The sequence below is a fragment of the Physella acuta genome, unplaced genomic scaffold, assembly GCF_028476545.2.
Source record: "Physella acuta isolate Inbredline_101_S28 unplaced genomic scaffold, ASM2847654v3 ptg000472l, whole genome shotgun sequence".
Lineage (NCBI taxonomy): Eukaryota > Metazoa > Mollusca > Gastropoda > Physidae > Physella > Physella acuta.
Genome location: NW_026731991.1, coordinates 43,752 through 64,015, shown reverse-complemented (window position 1 = coordinate 64,015; position 20,264 = coordinate 43,752). Strand labels below are relative to the sequence as shown.

Sequence of the window (20,264 nt, the reverse complement as noted above, 5' to 3'; positions counted from 1 at the left end):
GATGCCTAAGGTAGATTATTTTTACAGCGTGAGGCGTGGGTGGAGGTGGGGCTGATAGTTTTCTGCTGCTTTTTTTTTTAAGCCATGATTATAACTTAATCAAACATTTAGTACAAGAATCTATATAAAATATGAATTTTAAGAACATTAGATAATACGCTCATTTTGAACTGTCGATTACATGCTGTTTCTTAATATGAATTAGTAATTAAAAGTCACGCGACTCTTCCAGATCAATTTCATTTAGACTGATGACTCTTACCATCCTAGTCCTAAACACAACAGCACGGAAACTATGCCCTCGCTCGATTTTATTTTTAAATATGGAGCCGGTGTGATCGGGCAGGTAAACGCATGATTTCTAAATCGAAAGTTTTCCGTGCTCGCTTCCTCTTGCAGGTTAGACTCGTTAGCTGGGGACAGCTGATCATTCAGGAGAGAAAATCAAACACGAGTGGAGCCTCTTGTGCGATAAGATTTCCAGCTCGGTTTATTTTCGGCAGCTCATGTGAAACAACTGATGTCCGAAACGGCACAATATAATGGAATCGATGTTGTCCCCACGCGTTGTAATGTTATGCGACTCAACAAATAACATTTGAAATTATAGAAACTCTTCCGATTTTTAGAAATTTGTATCTCAAGTTTTGTAACTTTAGCTTACACAACCACGTGAAGACAAATGCCAAATCTTACATAATTAAAGTTTCCTTGCAGGTTTAAACCTTCAAGTTGTAAACTTAATCTTTTCGAAGGGAGTAAAATTCCGGAATATTCAATAATGCAACAGATATGCATTATACAATACATGTTCCTGATAATTATTCCGGAAAAAGTTCCGTGTTTTTATGACATGACATTATGGTCTAGAAAAACAAACAGTATTTTGATATACAATATGTTTGAAGGACACTACCGATGTTTTATCAGAAACATGGGAGTATAAGATTTCTAAAATAAAAATAACATCTTGATCGGGTGGAACAAATGTGATGTATGTGCAGCGAGTCGGGAGTATTTACAATACAAGGTCAAAGATTCAAATATTATATTGTGTTAAAAAAAAAGATCTTTTTAAAATTTAAAACAAAAGAAGTAAGCCATCCGCAATACAAAAAGTTACCAAAACCGAAGGTCAAATTTAAACACAAGTGTCAAGTAAACAGCTATTATACTTTCCATGCATCTAAAAGACATGTATGGCTATAGTTTGAATAATTCTCATATTGTTACTCCGTGTGTTTTGCACATGACACCGATTTGAAAAATGGGCTAAAATTTTGAGAAAACAGCAGAGCACAGCCCTACATATCTAAGAAAGTATAACACATAGGTAAAGTTTTTGGTTCCAACTCTAGCGCCTACAGCAGTGTATGTGTGTGTAAAATTTCATCACAATCTGACAATAATTGTGGAAAATAACTGAAAGACTCTTTGCAAATATTTCGTTTTTCGATAACTTTTCGCGTACTTTAAAAAAAAGTGATTTTTTTGCATGAAAACAGCCAATACAATTTGATAAAAATGACCCTCTTTTTCGGCTTCTTTCTTATCAGCACTCAGCACTTAGTTGCTTGTGTTTTCCTACCTGCCAAAGAGTCTTGGAAGCCAAAAATGTCTGTTTTGGGGTAATTTTTTTTAACATGAGAAACATGAGGATTCGCAGAATGTCAACAGATGTATGTCTTTCATCCTTAGACAGCCACCAGTTTAGTGTTCCATTATTAAAGATAGCTGCTGTCATTGCTACAGACGTCTTCTATTATTACATGATAATTCCTTTTCTTTGGGAATCACTTCCCTATCATGCTGTTGTGTTACTCACTCTGGTTTTGGGTCTAGCTGACCAGACACTTTTTTATTATCTATTTCTTGGAAAGGTCTTCTCCAGACTGGTCTTATAGCTTCTATGACTGCAGTATGGCAGTAATGATGTGTTCCATATGTCAATGCCCACTAGCTTTAGTGTTTTTTATTTAAGTCCATAGATAACAAAAAGACTAATTGTGATCTGTCCGCGCCTAAGCTTTGCATCATTCCTTCATTTAGTGCCTAAACTAAACCATATTAAAAATTAAAACATTTGTGAATAATATTATTTAAAACAGTTATCGTAGTAAAGTTTTTTTCTGCGTTCGTAACAATCTGTTAAGTTGAATGAAGAAGAGTAAACTATTGTATTTGAACGGAACAATGACGTACTTAAATCGCTTCTTATTTGGTTCCATGGCCTTTGTCCAACCAAGAACAACCTACAAGGAAGCAGTTGTTTGATTTTGGAGTTGTCTCTCCTAACGAGCCTCATCTGCCTGGGGATTCAAACTCGAGTCAGCAACCACGAACTTTACTGATTTGACTACGCCGACTCCTTATATTCGTGTCCAATTTAGTTAGGAATGATGGTGTATTGATGACGTGGACTACTTTTTAAATTAATATTTTATATTTACTGCATATACATTGGCAGATAAAAGATGGGGATGTAGATTATCTGAAAGATGAAATCTACCGCTCTGCATGGGCAACTATAATTTACTTCAACCAAGCAAAAGGGGTGCGCCCTATTGTTTGAGTGCATTAAGCATCCACTCTGTCAAATACAACATCGTTAGCCAGAGCGACTAATTAGCCTGTGCAACTAATTAGCATGTGCAACTAATTAGCCTTTGGATCTAGTAAGCCATCTCAGCATGTTTGGATGTTTATACAAAGTTCATAAATAAATTATACCAATTTGATATTTAAATAAATAAGTTTTTATAGTGTTATAAAATTTTAGTTTCAAAGGAATAAATAATTCAAAGAGGTAATCTAATATGTTAGATATATATTAAGTTGCTTCAACGTTAAACTTCCGCACATTTCTATATAAAGTACGAAAATACGAGTTTTAGATATTAGATGAAAACTAGGCACATTCGATAGAAGAATGAGGCTAGTACATGTCTCAACACTTCTCCTTTACTTCCAGATGCTTATTGAGGTTGATCCAATACTCGGGCTCACGTTTGAGGAGCTAAAATTTAGTTGTGTGAATAGATGTGGCAACCACGGTTATGACCACTGCTCCTGCGATGAAGCGTGCGCAGTGTACAATACATGCTGTGAAGATTTCGAGAAGGATTGCCCGGGCGTCTACAAGGAAGGAATAAAAAAATATCAGGAACTCACCCAACTGGAACTTTATTGTACGCCTTATGACGTGCTGATGGTATCGTCATGTCCAAACACAACGGAGACTCATCTTGTCAGAGAAAACGGCCATGGGCTCAACATAAAGGAGGTTTCATTGTCCACACTAGACATGTTTCATACCATCTTGGAAAACAGACCAGTGACAAATCTAGACACAGGAATTGTCTTTACCAGAAAGAATATTTACGACTGTAATAACAACAAGAATTCTAATTTTACTCTTTGGCAACCAAGTTTTGCAGATATACCGCTGAATTTTTCCTTTATGAGAGAAGGAAAGCGTGTTTTGGATTTTATAGCGTACCAAGCCCCTTATAGGTATGAGGACCTTACATTTTGTACAAACAAAGCAGTCATGTCGTGTAACGACACAAACATGGTTTTACCATTAGAAGAACACAATTTTTTAGCGAAAAAGTGTACCTCATTTAGGTCATATGTCAAAATTGCTTATCAAATCACGGAACATACATTCTATCAAAATCGATTCTGTCTTGTGTGTAATGAGGGGTATGGCGACTTTAAACTTTTCTTCAATATGCATCACACTGCGAGGTTTCAAGTCCTGTTTCAGATTGATGCCAACTCTACGATACGGCTCATAGCTAAAAACATTCCGCTAAATCAGGTTTGGAGTGAAGCGACGTGCAAACTCGATGATTTGAAAATCATGACCGATGTAAGGGATCTACAAAACACCTCCTGCACTATTCAGGAGTGTTCACATGGTTTCTTTCAAAGTCCGGACAACAAATGCCATCGTTTGTGGCTCATAGGTATGGTTGACATTGTTGGAAGTTCTGTTTGGTGGGAGCATAAATACCTAAACGTGTCTGATGTGTTCGCCTGTTTGATGAAGGAATTTCTTTATTTCAATATTTACAAACCCTTAAACAAACTGTATATCTATGATGATAAACTTGAAAAAGAAATGGTTTTGGAATTGATACAAGTTTATACACTAAAAGATGCAATGAATTATGATGTTAATCAACGTGAGCCTGATATAAATAAAAAGATTAAGATAAATTTAGTATCAATTTCTGCGGTGATTCAGAAATATCAAAATGACTCTGCAATAACTAGTGCATTTATCTACAATGACTGGTTTTCTCAAACTCAAACTTTTGAAAAAAACGTAGATCTGATATCAGAAAACAACTATCTGAACGGGATGTTTGTTTTCAACACGAGTGTGACGGTGTGTATCATGAACGATGTGTTGCGACAACGTAGGCACCTGTGCACGCCACGAACAGAACACAACATTCAAGCAGAAGTTGAAGGCGTTCAAAAACTGTTTCAGTCAAAGTGTTTGTCGACTAATAATAGTAGAGGCTTAGAACTGATCACCTCAAAAATTGTCAGCATTCTTCTTGTTTTCTTCTCTTGGGCAATGTTTGAATAAATTCACAGATGTCTACACTTAATAAAAATAAACTTATTTTAAAAGCAAAAAATTTGTTAACATCATGCATTGATTTGGGAAAATATAGAAAATAGGGTAGGAGGGTATGTGTGTACTGAAAGGATCTATCTATATATATATATAATTCTCTTCTGGGAGACGTTAGAAAACAAGCTGCAAGCGCGCCTTGCAGTCCCCTCTCTTCCTTTCTATCACTATCACTACCACCCCCACCCCACCCCCACATGGTCTGGTGAGCTGTGGTCACACTAAATGTTTACAAATCGTAGAGTCGGGTTTAGTGACGGCTATTAGGGGCAGATAATTTAGTTTGAAACGATTTTAAACTTACAGGAGGTAACTTAGAGGAGGCTGCTTTCACGGGGGGGGGGGGGGGGGTGTAGGGTCGGGGTTAGGGGAAAGGGGGGGGGGTAGTGTTTTAAAGCAAATATTTTCAGTGGCAGCATTGTTACTGTCGAATTCACAAATTATGAATTACGGAAAAGTAGAAAATCAACAACTAAATAGCGGCGTATGATACGCCGCGGGTCGGCTTGTATTATATAAATAAAAGATCATGGCGGTGTGGAAAACGACATTACCTCCCTTTGTCCATTACCTCATTCATTTCTTCCCCCCCCCCCCATTCCCCACCCCTCCAGGCTAGGGCTAGGTTTTTGATTTGGCTTAGAGCAAGGGCTAGTTTTAGTTAGTATTAGGGTTAGTGCTAAGGCTAGGGTTAGGCTAAGCGTTATAATTGGAATTAGCATAGTGTAGAGAACTAGGGAAAAAAATTGTTTTAATTTATAATCGTAGTTGTGTCTATACTACTATATTGTGTAATTATAGGTTAGATAGTTCATAGCAGCTGTAAAAGGAATAGTCCTTAGTGTGTTTGATTGTATGTCTCCTGACTAAATACAGCTTGCAGCTGCCCTAGTCGTTCAGGTTAGAATTAATGTATGCATAAATTAGGCGCCCCGCCCTTCGCGGGACTGCCGGTTTAGGCAGGGGTGGGGCTACCTTAGGGTGAAGCTGCGTGATTAATGGAACGATGTAGAACAATACGTGACAGGTGTGATTGGATGTGCATTTAAACTATTAAATTATATAGTTATTACTTGGCTGATCTAAGGTAGATGAGGGTAATTATATGATTATATATATATATATATATATATATATATATATATATATATATATATATATATATATATATATACATATGTGTGTGTGTGTGTGTGTGTGCCTGCGTATGTATGTGTGTACGTGCGGGCGGGCGTGTGTGTGTGTGTATGTAAATACATAGGCCAATCAATAGATTAATAGATAGGTTGTTCATGTCGGTAGATTTTTTATTCATGTTATTGCATACAAAAATCTCCGCTTGTAACCAAATATATAGTGTAATAGATCTGGAAAGTACAACTGGCAATACCCAGCTCGAACCGTGTTCGAAGAAAATTTAGCTGGATGAAAAAACGATTCCACTGTGTAGTAGAAACGGAACGTGTCTTTCCTCTCCTCCATCCAAAGAGACTTCCCGTGGATGTAGTGGATGTCGCTGGCACCCAGCCCTCGTAGAACGGCCGGGACGGCTATCTCCAGGTACACGTCATGCTGGAGGAACCTCGTGAGGTACCAGCAGGTCTCGTGTAGCAGACGTGATGGGATGTAGAAGAGATCGCTCAGCCGAATTTCCGTCACGTCTTCAGAGCTTGTGTGAGCCGCCATGTTGCTCTGGAGTTCTTGCCATGCCCGGACGCCTTTGGGGAACTCTTTGGTGTTTCTAAGGTCTTCTAAAGTTTTTAAGTACGCTTCTCTTCCGATAGACATACCCCACCAGATCCAGCGAGACGTGGCTTCGGATTTCTTAACTCCGAACCAACGGCCTTCGTCTGTGACCCAGATTTTGTTTTTGTCGGCCTTGAGCAGAGTCCATGGCTTAAACATGACGTCATCGCCGGCCATAAGATAACCTTTGACCTTGTGCCCCATCTGCATAGCCTTGATGACGCAGTGGTACGCGGTGAATCCGAGAAAGACCGATGCCTCGATGAAGGTAAATTGGGTCCCGTTGTCTTTCGTCTCTTTTTGAAACTTGGCCAGGCTTTCTCCGCAATAGACAATATGGCGGAACATCGTTCTGTGAATTGTATCTAAATACAGTGTATTGTTATAATAAAAGTGATTGTAAACCACAATCAATAGAATATCATGGAAGAATGTGGTCTTGTCGCTGTCATCAGCGTGTGTATTTCCTTGTTCATGTAACTTTAAATTGGGACACATTGCAGTAATTTTAGACGCTTGTCTCGAAATTTGACTCCTAGATGGGGTTTTTTCAAACGGCGCAGGTGGCGCTTGTTCTAAAGGGGCGTAACTGACTCTCGTGAATTTTCGATCATCTCTATATCCAACCCTCGATGTTCTTTTAGAATAGAATTGAAATTCATCCGTGTGTCTTTTGCGTTGTGGCTGTGTGTATCCTATGTGGATTAAATCCTCTACCCACACCATCATCATCTGTAATTCCTTACTAGTCCAGAACTTCTGAGCTACTAAATCATTGCTTAGTTTAACAACGCATTGGAAAAACGTCAAGTTCTTTGGACAAGACCATTCGGTCAAATACGACATCAGGCCTTGCACAAACTCGTCAGTAGACCCAGATTTTGGTGATAGGCTTGGCTTGACGACACGTACTTCAACGTCGTCTAACTGATAGAAACCTACTCTCCCGCCTATCTCCCAGAGAAGTCGCTGACATGAAAGTCTATGGACCAGTCCTGATGTAAACGTGTCTTTGGACGTGGGGGCGAAGAGTGCCCAGAAAGCTGATTGGTGATACAGAACGTTTTTGAAACTTAACGGGCTGAAGACTTCCCTTGGGACTAGTACAGGTGGAGCAGCTGGATCAAAGGTCACGTGTTGTACTGCAGACGGCTGATCGTTTATCGGCTGGAATATCCTGGCCATATCCATGTGGCCACTGGCCAGTCCTTGTTGGATTGTAGGCGTGTCCCATCGGTCGTTCAATCTAAGGAAACGGAACCATGATTACTTTTGAAAACTAGGGAGTTATCTAAACTATTTAACTGCCCGGGTAATACCTATAGTTTAAGGAAATAAATTTTAAATATGGGTCATATTTGGCGCCGAATAATCAGAAATCTCAGCCACAAATCAAGGTTTGGTGTATTTTGTTTAGTTTTTTACTTTTATTTTTCCAACCAGCTATAGAAAGGACACATACGAGAAATATTACGTTAAAACTTGACTCCAGATGTGTGGATTAGGGATACCCCTAACCAGTGTTTCTTTCAGACTTTTTTCTTCTCGGGGAGGGGGTGCGGACTTAAATTTCCGGCGTGATGGGGGAGATGGACGATGGTAAAGGTATACATTTTCGTTATAGATTATATATTTTTCTAATTTTTTTTCGGGGGGAAGGAGGGATAGGTTGCCCCACCCTCGAAGAAACACTGAAACAAAAACTGATCCATAATGTAATATGTAATAATATAATGTACAAGTACAAATACCTGTATAAGTTTGAAGGATGTGCCCCACCCCCCAGCATCGGAAATCCCCGTGGCCTCAAGTTAGATTGTCCGAAATGTGGGTACGGGTTAAAGATTGTATCCCCCTCATACAGTAAACCGGAAGTTGTAGGTTTGTAAGTAAACCCACTTAGGTTGCCCGGAACTCTGAAGTAAGACAAGAAGAAAAACAAGATGTAAGTCTGGATAATAATATTAAAAAAACAGCAGTTATTATTTTAACTAAAAAACACAGAAAACTAAATAAGCAGTATTGTGAAAACCATAAGAGTTCGTCGGAATGTCCAAAAAATTCATTTAAACGCTTTTTAAGTACACTACAGTTTTATGGGTTGTTATTGTTTCGTTTCTTTGAAACAATAAAATCTTTTTTTTTCATTATGTATGAACTATTGTCTAAACGTCATGTAATGTTTGATTTAACTGTATCTTCTCATTAGTATTAAATTGTATTATGCACTTTAACCACCAACCCTGTTTACACTTTCTAATTTTAACTTGTCAAAACAGTGTTAGTTACAATGTGCTGCATTTCGGATGTTTGAATAAGATCAGGTTTCTGTCTAATCCAATACGTTTGTTGAGTAGCCGAAATAGGCGCAAATCCGTCGATCGTAACCAAACAAAGATCGTATGAGAGTTCCCACGATTGAGGGGGGGGGGAGCTTAACCTCTAACCCGTAGATAGTTGTCTGGCTAATAGATATCGGTTGTAATTCTACATTTAATTTTCAGTTGCATGGGTAGTTTACATACACGTGATCAATATTGTAAATACTTTGAGGTCAAAATTCAAATTTAATGAGCTATTTATTGTTTTTGATAATTAAAGTAAATTCTTACATACGCGAGTCAGAACGTGCTAATTAGGTAATTGAGGAAATTCTTATATAAAAAATAATTTTAAATTAAAAGATAACGGGATGGGGTTGCAGTTTACTTCTTTAAAATTCGACCAAAAACGTGATGCGATTCCTATAATTATCTATATATATACTACTAAAAGTCAAGTTTGTTTACATGTTTGAATATTTTTTTTTTGTTTTTTTGTTTGTTTGTTTGTTTGCCTGATCGACTATCTCGCATGGTTGCACTCATCGTGGAAAGCTGTAAAATAGTATGTAGGTAGAGAAAAAATTTTGTTTTAAGACAGACTGTTAATCACAAATTTATTTAAAGACGTTAATTAATTTATTGATTTATTCATAGGTAAATTAACCGTATTTTTTTAAAAATGTTAATACATTGAATAAACTTTGTGGGGATAGTGACGTCCCTTGATGTGTTTACTTTTTGGTAAAATAAAAATGGCGGACTCCATCATAGACTTTGTGGCCCATTCAAAAGTTTAACGCGTTACAAAGCTAATTTTCTGCCGGCTATAACTTAAACAATACGTCCGTTTGCTGTATTTATTACGTTCCAACACTTATATCAATTTTCAACTGTCTTTTTCATTTAGTTTTACGATAAATTTCTCTAGATCTAAAGATCAGCTGTCGAAGGAAAGTTATGAATCTAGCCTAGATCTAGCCTAGATCTAGGTCACTACTAGACTCAATGTAAATTCTAGATCTAGACTTAATGTAAATTCTACATCTAGAATATATTTCAGGCCTTAATACATCTAGAATCTATTTCAGGCCTTAATTATTTTATATAAATCTTTGTTTGGCTAATTTAAGATTAAATTTAATTTGAAAGTTAATACTACTAGACTTAGATCTAGATCTATGCGCGCAGACTCAAAAGTATAGTATAAAAATTCATTTGTGACGTCACGAGTAAATAGCTAAGTTGGTAGCGTAGCCCGCTCTCATGTGGGTGGCATAGGTTCTAGACCAATATGTCAATGGTATTTTTTTTCAATTTTTTTTTTTTTAAATGTGAATGATAAAGTTGCCTATCTGAACTTGGCAGGATACAGGGCAGGTGAAGTAGAGTTCATCTGTTTCTTTGTCCTAAGCATATGAAAGGATAGTGTGGTCAAAGACATGCTCGGCTGGAATCGTTTTTTAAACGATAAAAACATGTTGTCTGAGACTTGGCGGGACACTGGGCAGGTGAAGTAGAGTTGAGTAGGTCACATGTGACGTCAGTATATGAAGGGATAGTCCGAAATCGGTGTTTTCGGTGTTTTTAAAAGATAAGAAACATATTTTTGAATGTGGGGTCTGTTTTTTGTGACGATAAGTGACACTGCAGTAGCGTAGCGAGGAGGGGGGGGGCGGGAGGGGAGGCGGGGGGGGGGGGGGGGGGGCGGGAGGGGAGGGGGGGGGAAGGGGAGGTGGAGGGGGAAGGGGGGGGCGGGGGGACATATGTTGAGGCGCCAAAATGGTTTGGAAAAATAAATTGAAAGGTTGAGGGGGGTTCAAATCGAAAGTTTGAGTGGGGGGGTGCACATCAAAAGTTTGAGGGGGGGGGGGGGGTTGAAAATCGAAATCTTGGGGGGGGGGGGGTTAAAATCGAAAAGTTTGTCCCCGGGCACCGGGAAGGCTCGCTATGCCTCTGAGTGACAGACGTGATGTTTTTTGATGGATGACCCCCGAAACCCACAGTTATCCAACGGATGACGGGTATTCTAGTATTTTATTAAAATCCAAAAACGTGTAGCACCAACTTAACTTTATGTGGAGGGCGGAAACTAGAGATGATAAAAAATAAAAGTGGTTTATGTATGACAATGCTAAATAACATATTGTGTGTAGATCTGGGTCAAACTGCTCTTCTGCGTTACTTGCTACAAAATATGCAAAAAAACTCTAGTCGTTCTGAATTATAGTAATTATACCAAACAAGTTAATAAAAAGTCTAGTGACAATTTAAGCGCAGTTTCATTATGTTATCTAAAAATAGCTCTGTCGTAGCGTAAAGCACACACGGGGACAAAACACAAGACGTATAATGCTGGGGTGCGTTCAAGCTAGGAGAACGATCGGTTTGTAGGTGTTTATGTAATTTTTAAAAAAAATGTGTGACCGAAAAAAGGATATTTTTGAAAACTTTCTTCGGCAATATTGTTCTAAATTATGGCAGGAATCGATTGATAAATGTTTCAAGTCGCTAAGTGGTCTGGTTGCCGAGATATGGGCCGAAAACTGCATTTTTTTCCAGGTTTTTTGGCTTTTCCGGGAAATTCAGGAAGGAATTCCGGGAATTTTTTTGGCCCACAATCATCCTCGTAACTTGCTTAACATATTTGCTTTTGGAACTAGTCCTCGATATTGCTTCGTTGAGGAGGAGATACGACTTAAAGCTGCGGACACACATCGGACACACATCGGACACACATCCATCCTTGACGAGTTAATAATCGCAATTGTCCGTATGGAAATTGCGCTAAAAAATAGTCTTACAAATTAAAACCACCGTATCAACGCTAACTCCGTATAACATGATATAACAAAACAGTTTAACCTCAGTCCCACCCTATGACTTGTTAAATGTGTCTACGACTCCATTAACATTCTTGGGTATTACTGACACAATCAAACGTTGAAACAGCTTTAGTGGCTGATGTAAGAAAAATCGTTACAGACAGAAAATAACGGCTGTAAATTGAGACTTACCTCTGCTTACCATCAGTGCCGGCGCCAGGTTTTTTGGCACTCTAGGGGTCATCCATAAATGACGTTACGCTTTTTTGGACGCTTTTTATCTCCCCCCTCCGTCACACATCGTCACAAAAAAGCCTGACCACCCCCCTTAAAATGACGACACACTTCAGCCTACAACCCACCCTCAAAATTGCAGTTGAATTTTTTTTAAACATCGATATTTTCCCAAAATCTTGTCTGAACTCTGTCAAAATAGAGTATTTTAATCAATTCCTATTACAATTTATTAAAACAGCTTTCTAAAACGCGAAATAACGTCTAAAATTCGTTTTCTAATATTGCTTTTTTATAATGCAAAAGTGTGAAGTTACACCGTCTGAACCCCCCCCCCCCCTCCCCCACATCACACATCGTCACAAAATTACGGACCCCCCTACGAGTGTGACGTCATTTATGGACGACCCCCTAGGCAAAACTTATTAAAACGCCCCCTTTTATACAAATTAATTAAGAAAACATTTGTATAAGAAAACAATGAATTAAAAGTGGCATATTATTTTATTATAAACTGCATAAACGTTATAATTAATATGTAGACAACAAAATCAAATTTTACTTGCCTCCTTCGCCTGCAGACCTCCCAATGTGAGTTCCAGAACGGAACTTACCTGTTTAAAGTTTACTTTCTTTAGTTATAATTGTAAAATGTCTATATTGTGTGATTATGTAACGATTTCAGCCTACAATTAATAATACTTTCGGAGAGGGTGAAAAATATGAAAAAGACACTTAGTTAATCAGATGATTATTTTGCGACTAAAACGATTTTAGACCCATTAGTTACACTATCTCATACTGTATATCCACTAATATAAAGTATTGCAATCTACAACGGCTACTGATGTATTTATTTTTCAACTTGATAATGCTAAAAAAACAACCTACCAAACAATTTTATTTAGAACTTCTGCTCTATATAATTTACAATAGCAAATAATAACTTAAAGTTGTATTTATAACTTATTATAAGTAAGCGGTCAATCTAAGGTGCGGGAATTTGAAATGAATGTAGAGTTAAAGAACAAATTATCTCCCATTTTGAAATCCAAATACCAAAATTTCGTTCAAGGGAAATAACTTTCACAAGAATAGCTAAATTAACCAAGTGTAACTAAGACATGCTTGAAAAACACAATAAAACTCTTTAAATTTCATTACATAATCATTATACCTAATTTTTTATATTAATTATGTAGCCTTGTCAAAACAATATATTTTACCAATTGACTACTTACTTGTAGGTTGTTTGAAAGTATAAATACAGTAGCTTTATTTTAACATACTTCTAGTCAATATCGATGACATTCAACTAATGGTTACCTGACTTTGCTTCGGAAATTTAACACTTAATTTTGGATCCCCAAAATAGTGGGACGACTTTAAAAAAAATCAAATTCGGGTAACTGTTGAACAATTAACGAGCCGCGCTATGCTACTGCTACGCCGCTATTTCGTTGTTTTATTTCCTACTTTTCACTTAGTCATAATTTGTGAATTCGACACTACCAATGCCGCGACTGAAAATATTTTGCCTTAAAACATTATCAGTAGCTCGTGAAGGACGATTACTCTCCCCTCCCTCCCTTCCCCCCCCCCCCCTCTCTCTCTCTCTCTCGAAAGCAGCCGACCTTGACGACAGTTTACAGAGGATGAAAAGATCAGACAGAACTTGTTACCTCCCTTAGTTTTTAAAATCGGTTTTAAAAAAATTATCTGCCCCTAATAGCCGTCACTTATTCGACCCGGCTTTACGATTGTGAACATTCGGCATGAACCACTGCTCACGAGACTGGTGGGGGTGATAGTGATATAGTCTGTTGCGCATGCCTGGAAAGCGAGTGAGGGGGCGGGAGAAGGGCTAGATAATTGGCTTGCGTGCTTGGTGGCGTCCACGTAGAGAATTATATAAATAGATACTTTAAGTAAGACTGGTAATATAGATTCCTAAAAAACAAATAAAGATTTTTCAGCTAGAGGACGCCTACCCTTCTTCGTAGTGTGTTCCGTCCTGAATTAAAAGCATCTCACTTTCGATAAACACGACTACTCGATATACTCAAACTCTACTACATTCAAACACGTATCTGCAATCAACAACGATTCAACTGGACCTACTACTACTACACTAACAGCCATCTCACTTCGATACTTTAATACCGCAAGACTCGATACTCCCGGACCCCAGAACATCGATACTTCATCACCTACATTCTGATTTCTCTAATACCAATCAGATTCCACTAGACCTACAACTGTATATTGAGACTTACCTATGTGTACCATCAGTTTCGTATATATATTTAGCCCCGCGGTAAATGGCATGCAAGTACCCAATGGCTTTTTTCGACCAGGTTTCTTTCAGGAACTTTGACGTCATTTTCAGGTCTAGACCCGTCTGCTGTGTCATATCTAACTGCTCACACATTGGTGGTCTGAAATTATTGCATTTATATTTTTTAAGACAATAACTAGTATTTTAACAATATGCTGTAAGACTGTAAGGTAAGACTTACTACACGCACATTTTTTATGCTGCGGAGAATTAAACCACAGTTCGTACGGCAAAAGACTTTTGGGAAGATGCTATTTTGGGCAAAAGTCGAGATAAACATTTAACCTCCAAGTTTAGATAATGAGTCATCCTGTACGTGCTCAAGACACATGGGGCAGGTGAAGAACAGTTGATCTTTTTCAATGGCCTCGACATTCATGGGGATCATGTGGTCAGCACTAAGCCTAGCCTCCAGAGGCGTAGCGAGTGGGGGGGGGGTGCGAACCGCACCGGGTGACACCATTTAGGGGGGTGACACCAAGGCAAAAAATAGCAAAATATATAGAGAAAAACTTGAAGGGGGGGGTGCAAATCGAAAACTTGAGGGGGGGGGGGTGCAAATCGTAAGTTTGAAAGTTTGTCCCCGGGAAGGGTCGCTACGCCTTGGGGGTGACACCATTAAGTGCCGCACCGGGTGACACCCGACCTCGCTACGCCACTGCTCTCCTCCATGAATTCGTGAGGTACCCATCAGAGCTGGGTGGGCTCAGGGACATGCGACAAACTCAAGCCAGGGATTAAACTCGATACTTTGACGTTTACAGTAAGCTCAACCATTCTACCCTTAGATATAAGAGTTTATTATTGATCAAGTCTTTAATACTTACACACATAAGTTGCTGAACTCTATTAACCCCAACTCGTCAACCTCTACCAAAATATTGTTACTGTCTGTTATTGCAACTATCCATTATCAGGGGCGTAGCGAGGGGGGGGGGGGGGTGCGGACCGCGGGGTGACACCAAGGCAAAAAATAGCAAAATATAAAGAGAAAAAAATTCCACTTAATTAAGTGATTGATTCGAGTGTTAAATATTGTTTTAAGAGGTGCAAATTAAAAGTTTGAGGGGAGGGGGGGGGGGTGCAAATCGAAAGTTTGAGGGGGGTGCAAATCGAAAATTGAAGGAAAGTTTGTCCCCGGGAAGGGACGTTACGCCTCTGGGGGTGACACCATTAAGTTCCGCACCGGGTGACACCCGACCTCGCTACGCCACTGTCTGTTATAGTTACAGGTGACATGTCACCTTGAGTTACCTGCAGGCAGGTGACACCTGGCCATCACCTACAACCAAAACGTGCCAGTCTCTAACACTAACAAGACTGTCAGGCTCCATTAGTGAGACGTCATCGCCAGTTAAAACAATCCACTTTTCAATCGTCTCAGATCTGTAAATAAACATTCGAAAATCTCATTGCAAACTAATTGAAATTTGGTTTATACGTTTACATATTCAAAAGAAAGGTTGTTTTTCTAGAAAAAAAATAAACCGGGAGTGATCTTCCCCAAACTTTCTCGAATATTCTAATACATTACGTGGGATGGCAAATCGGAATATAGACATGATTTTTGTTTACTTAAACTTTTAAAAATAGAATAAAATCTAGTAGAAAAAAGAATTGCGCACCAAGCGAACGCCAAAACCAAATGTGCATAATAGTGCGCAATATTATTAGTACTTTATAAATTTACATACGTTTTTTGAGAAATCGGAAATAGCGAAAATTATTACTTCCGTTCAACGGAAATTACTCAAAATTTGACAGAAGGTAGAGAATTAAATCTTTTACTTACATGTGAAATTTCATTTATCTATCTGAAATAGTACTCAAGTTATAGGCTTTTGAAAAATTCAAAGTAGAAAAAGTACCACCTCCGGTTATCGGAAACCGCTCAAAAGTTGATACGGATCTACGATTTTGATAAAATACCTATATACGAAATGTCATCAACCTAGCTGTAACGGTACTCAAGTAATCGTGTTTACACACAGACACACACACACAGAGCGGACAAAAAAAAGATTGCAAAATTATGTTTTTCCATATCTGTGAGGTGTAAAACGTCAAAATATACTTCGTATATATCAGAAAGTAAAAAAATCCCAGTATCATTAACCTTATCAAACGTGAGATGTTTTAAATATAAGATATTTACAAATATTTGTATGGTTTTACTTTGAGTTTTAAAATGTCAAAAAAATATATTATCTGTAATTTTATATAAATAAGATGTATTATTTTTCTCAAATTATATAGTTAAATCCAAATATTCTATGTTTTAATCTTTGTGTTATCTATATTTTCAGTTTTTGTATACCAAAGCAGTTTTAGTACGTGCTTGTATTATTGCTAGAGTTCTCCCCTTAAAATTATAAATATGTTGCTAGGTTAAAACTAAAAAGAGCTGCAATTTATTTCAATAGAATGTAGCAGTGTATACGAAAATGGGGAAATGTTTGTATAGCAGGTAATATGTTATTAATTTTTAATTCAAAATATAACTTTTAAAAAAAGTCATTTTAATTTTTCATATATTTTATGAATTGATTTTTTTAAAAAAACTCTCTGTTGTGTCTTCGCCTTTACGCAATCGTTTAACTGAAACATTGTTGAACATGTTTTTGTGTTGTGATGTACTCCATTACACACATACATACACACACAGGCGCACGCACGCACATGGACGTGTATGCACGCACACAGGGTGTATGCGTTGGCTGTCAAAGAAATTTAAAATTAATTTGTAAGTAAAAACAATAGCTATGATACAACTAGAATATTTAAATTCGCTAAAACTGACTTAACTCAAGTAAATAAACCGGGAGTGATCTCCCCTAAACTTTCTCGAATATGTTTATATAAAATAACAGGGGATGGGAACTCGGGCTATAGACATGATTTTTAATCCATTTTAAATACTTAAAGTTTTAAAAATAGAATAAAATCTCGTAGACAAAAGAATTGCACACCAAGTGAACGCTAAATAAAAAAGTGCATAATAGTGCGCAATATTATTAGTACTTTAAAAATTTACATTAGTTTTTTGAGAAATCGGAAATAGCGTAAATTACTACTTCCGGTCAACAGAAATTGCTCAAAATTTGAAAGAAGGTAGAGAATTAGATCTTTTACTTACATGTGAACTTTCATTTATCTATCTGAAATAGTACTCAAGTTATAGGCTTTTGAAAAATTCAAAGTAGAAAAAGTACCACTTCCGGTTATCGGAAATCGCTCAAAAGTTGATACGGATCTACGATTTTGATAAAATACCTATATTCAAAATGTCATCAACCTAGCTGTAACGGTACTCAAGTAATCGTGTTTACACACAGACACACACACACAGACATACGGACAAGATTGCTAAATTATGTTTTTCCGTATCAGTGAGGTGTAAAACGTCGAGATTTGTAAAAATCACGTTTTTTTTTTTTTTTTTTTTGCACGATTACAAGACTCTCTATACTTCGTATAATCGAGAAAGTAAAAAGGATTTACTTAACTTAGAACAGTACAAAGTGGGGTTTACTGTGTACGCGAACATAATTATCGTAGTGTGTTACATTTGAAACAAGTAGTATAATAACTTATTGAATAAGAAAGACTATCTTGTCTATAGATTTCTGACTCGTGCTACTAAATGTGTATGTGTGGCTTGTGTGGGAATTTGAAAATAGACTACCCGTAAATACATCACCATACAACACAATAATTAGAGAAATTACCTTGGTGTAATAGCCCTTCGAGTTGTTGGAATTTGGTATCGATATGGCTGCAGCGTCCGATCCGTTATCATCAAATAGATAAGAAAACATGAACTGATTACAAGTATCGAACTGAGTACTCTCATGACACGATTTCTACGTCTGATTACATACCACAACGGACGAGATGAGCTACGGCGCATTTTCGTGTTTGTTTGACGAGAACCTAAAGCTGCTGTGGCGGATAGTGGTGATCGATGTTTACACAAAGATGGTGACAAGATACTCACGCACGTGCACATTTCACGCGCCTCACGTGTCGAGGATAGGACCACAATTTGTGTCCAAGATAGGAGGACCACCGGATGTGGCCAGCCCACCACAAAAAGACATTACTACGCCCTCCCCGATATTACCACACAGGTAATTTAATCCCCTGTGTATGCATACCCCCCTCTTTGTCCACCTTTACCGAAGACGTATCTAGCCTCTTGCCACTAAATTAAGTACAGGGCACACAAATACAACACTAACCCAAACGTTTTGCTTAAGTGTTTTATTGACAGTTCCACTCTAAAAACTACTCAAATACAATTAATACATGCAGTAAAAATAACAATCATTACAGTTACAGTAAATAAAACCTGGTTTCACAAAGCATTCAATTAAAAATCTTCCTTTTAAAAACGTCAAACCATTTTCTCATAAGCACAATTTTGGGTTTCCAACACAAAATAAAACAGTTTTAACTTGCCTTATATCAACCAGTTCAAACTTACATGACAGCAAGCCATGAAGTACCACAACCAGTGTTGTTTTTTTTTTACTTGATAATTTCATACATCGCACTAAATCTTTAAACATTTTAACTTTACAATTCAATGTTGGCAGTCACAACTTACTATATTACAGTCAAATTATTGAATTCACTAAACCACAGTACCCCACCTCAGACAATCTCAAACAGCACCAGATAAAAGTTAAACAATAAGTCTTATACAATAACTGGCAAACAGAAAGTAGACCCAAGTCCACTTTAACAGAAAGTTAAATAAGAAAATACACAAACATAAATTATCAAGTTTACTCAGCAGGCAACAGTGCCAAATAAACATTAACAAGTGTACAATAGCAAGTGAATAAACAACAAGTGTACCTCAAGTAAGGAGACATTAACAAGTTCATTTCAAGCAAACAGTAACAAAAATATAAGAACAAGTATACAATGTGTACAGTAAGTCAACATACAAAACAGTAACAAGAATATAGGAACAAGAATAACATAACATATACAATAATTCAACATACAGTGACAAGAATATAGGAACAAGAATAACATAACATGTACAATAATTCAACATATAAACAGTAACAAGAATATAGGAACAGGAATAACATAACAATTAACATGTACAATAATTTAACATATAAACAGTAACAACAATATAGCAACAAGAATACAAAGTGTACATTAAGACAACATTTATAAGCAAACAAATGCTGCCTATATCTGTGCTGCCTAGGTCAACTCCCCACCCCCACCCCCCAAATTCCTGATACAATAATATTGCCATCTTAACAATCTCAACAGCAGAACATAGTTCCATCACTGAGAAAACGTAAGTACAGATAGTGTTTTATATTCTCGTCATGTCAACAATCAGTGTGGTCAATTCATATCTACACACTGTAGGCCACAACAAGTGGATTTGGGTTGTTGGTTTTTTGCATCATTTGATACTGTGTTTCTCTGAGCAGCGACAAATGTGGTAGATGTTAGAGTTCCCAGAAATTAGAATCCTGAATGACAGGATGCGTATCCTTGAAACAGAGGACCCACTGTATGAATCAGAGGACCTGTTATATGAATCATCAGACTAGCTATAAACAAACTGCTATGTGAATTACACTCACAGTTGTTATTGTGTAAGAAACCAGCTATATGAGAGCCCAAAAATCTGAATCATAGACTCCCCCACTATGAATCAGATTAGGTCTCAGCCATCAGAGCATATGATCCCCCATGCTCACATGCTTGATCTTGCTATCTCCTTAAACATTCCTCTATTAAAGGCAGTGCTAGAACATGACCCACCTTTCACAATACAAGCAGTACATGTTCAAATTTTTTTTTAAACAATCAGCTATTTACCATGGCCAGTAACAAATTTTTTGTTAGTACCACATAGTAGAACCTTAAACCACACACAGCTTCATACTCACTAGACTCAACTTTATAGATTTAGAACAGAAACCAGCTACTTATCTGAATCTAACATACACAAGTAGATTTCTATCTGTAAAACATACTACTGGATTTACTACTGGCATGGTGTAGCAGTTAACCTGAAAGCTCTGTACCCGGGTACCAGACACAAGAATCCACCCCAGAACCAAACTACCCTGCTCAACTTTCTCTCCCCCCCCCCCCCCCCCCCCATT

The 20,264-nt window shown here is 37.6% G+C and overlaps 1 protein-coding gene across 1 annotated transcript; it reads right to left on the bottom strand.

Moving 5' to 3' along the window:
• Positions 1-5,962: 5,962 nt before the first annotated feature.
• Positions 5,963-7,582, bottom strand: LOC131943877 (uncharacterized). The gene has a single exon (XM_059304178.1). It carries the CDS (start codon positions 7,580-7,582, stop codon positions 5,963-5,965), a length of 1,620 nt encoding a protein of 539 aa, XP_059160161.1.
• Between the last annotated feature and the right edge of the window lie 12,682 nt (positions 7,583-20,264).

What these genes read in the sequence shown, in the direction of transcription:
- LOC131943877 (XM_059304178.1), bottom strand. Translation starts at nt 7,582, where the DNA reads ATGGCCAGGATATTCCAGCCGATAAACGATCAGCCGTCTGCAGTACAA.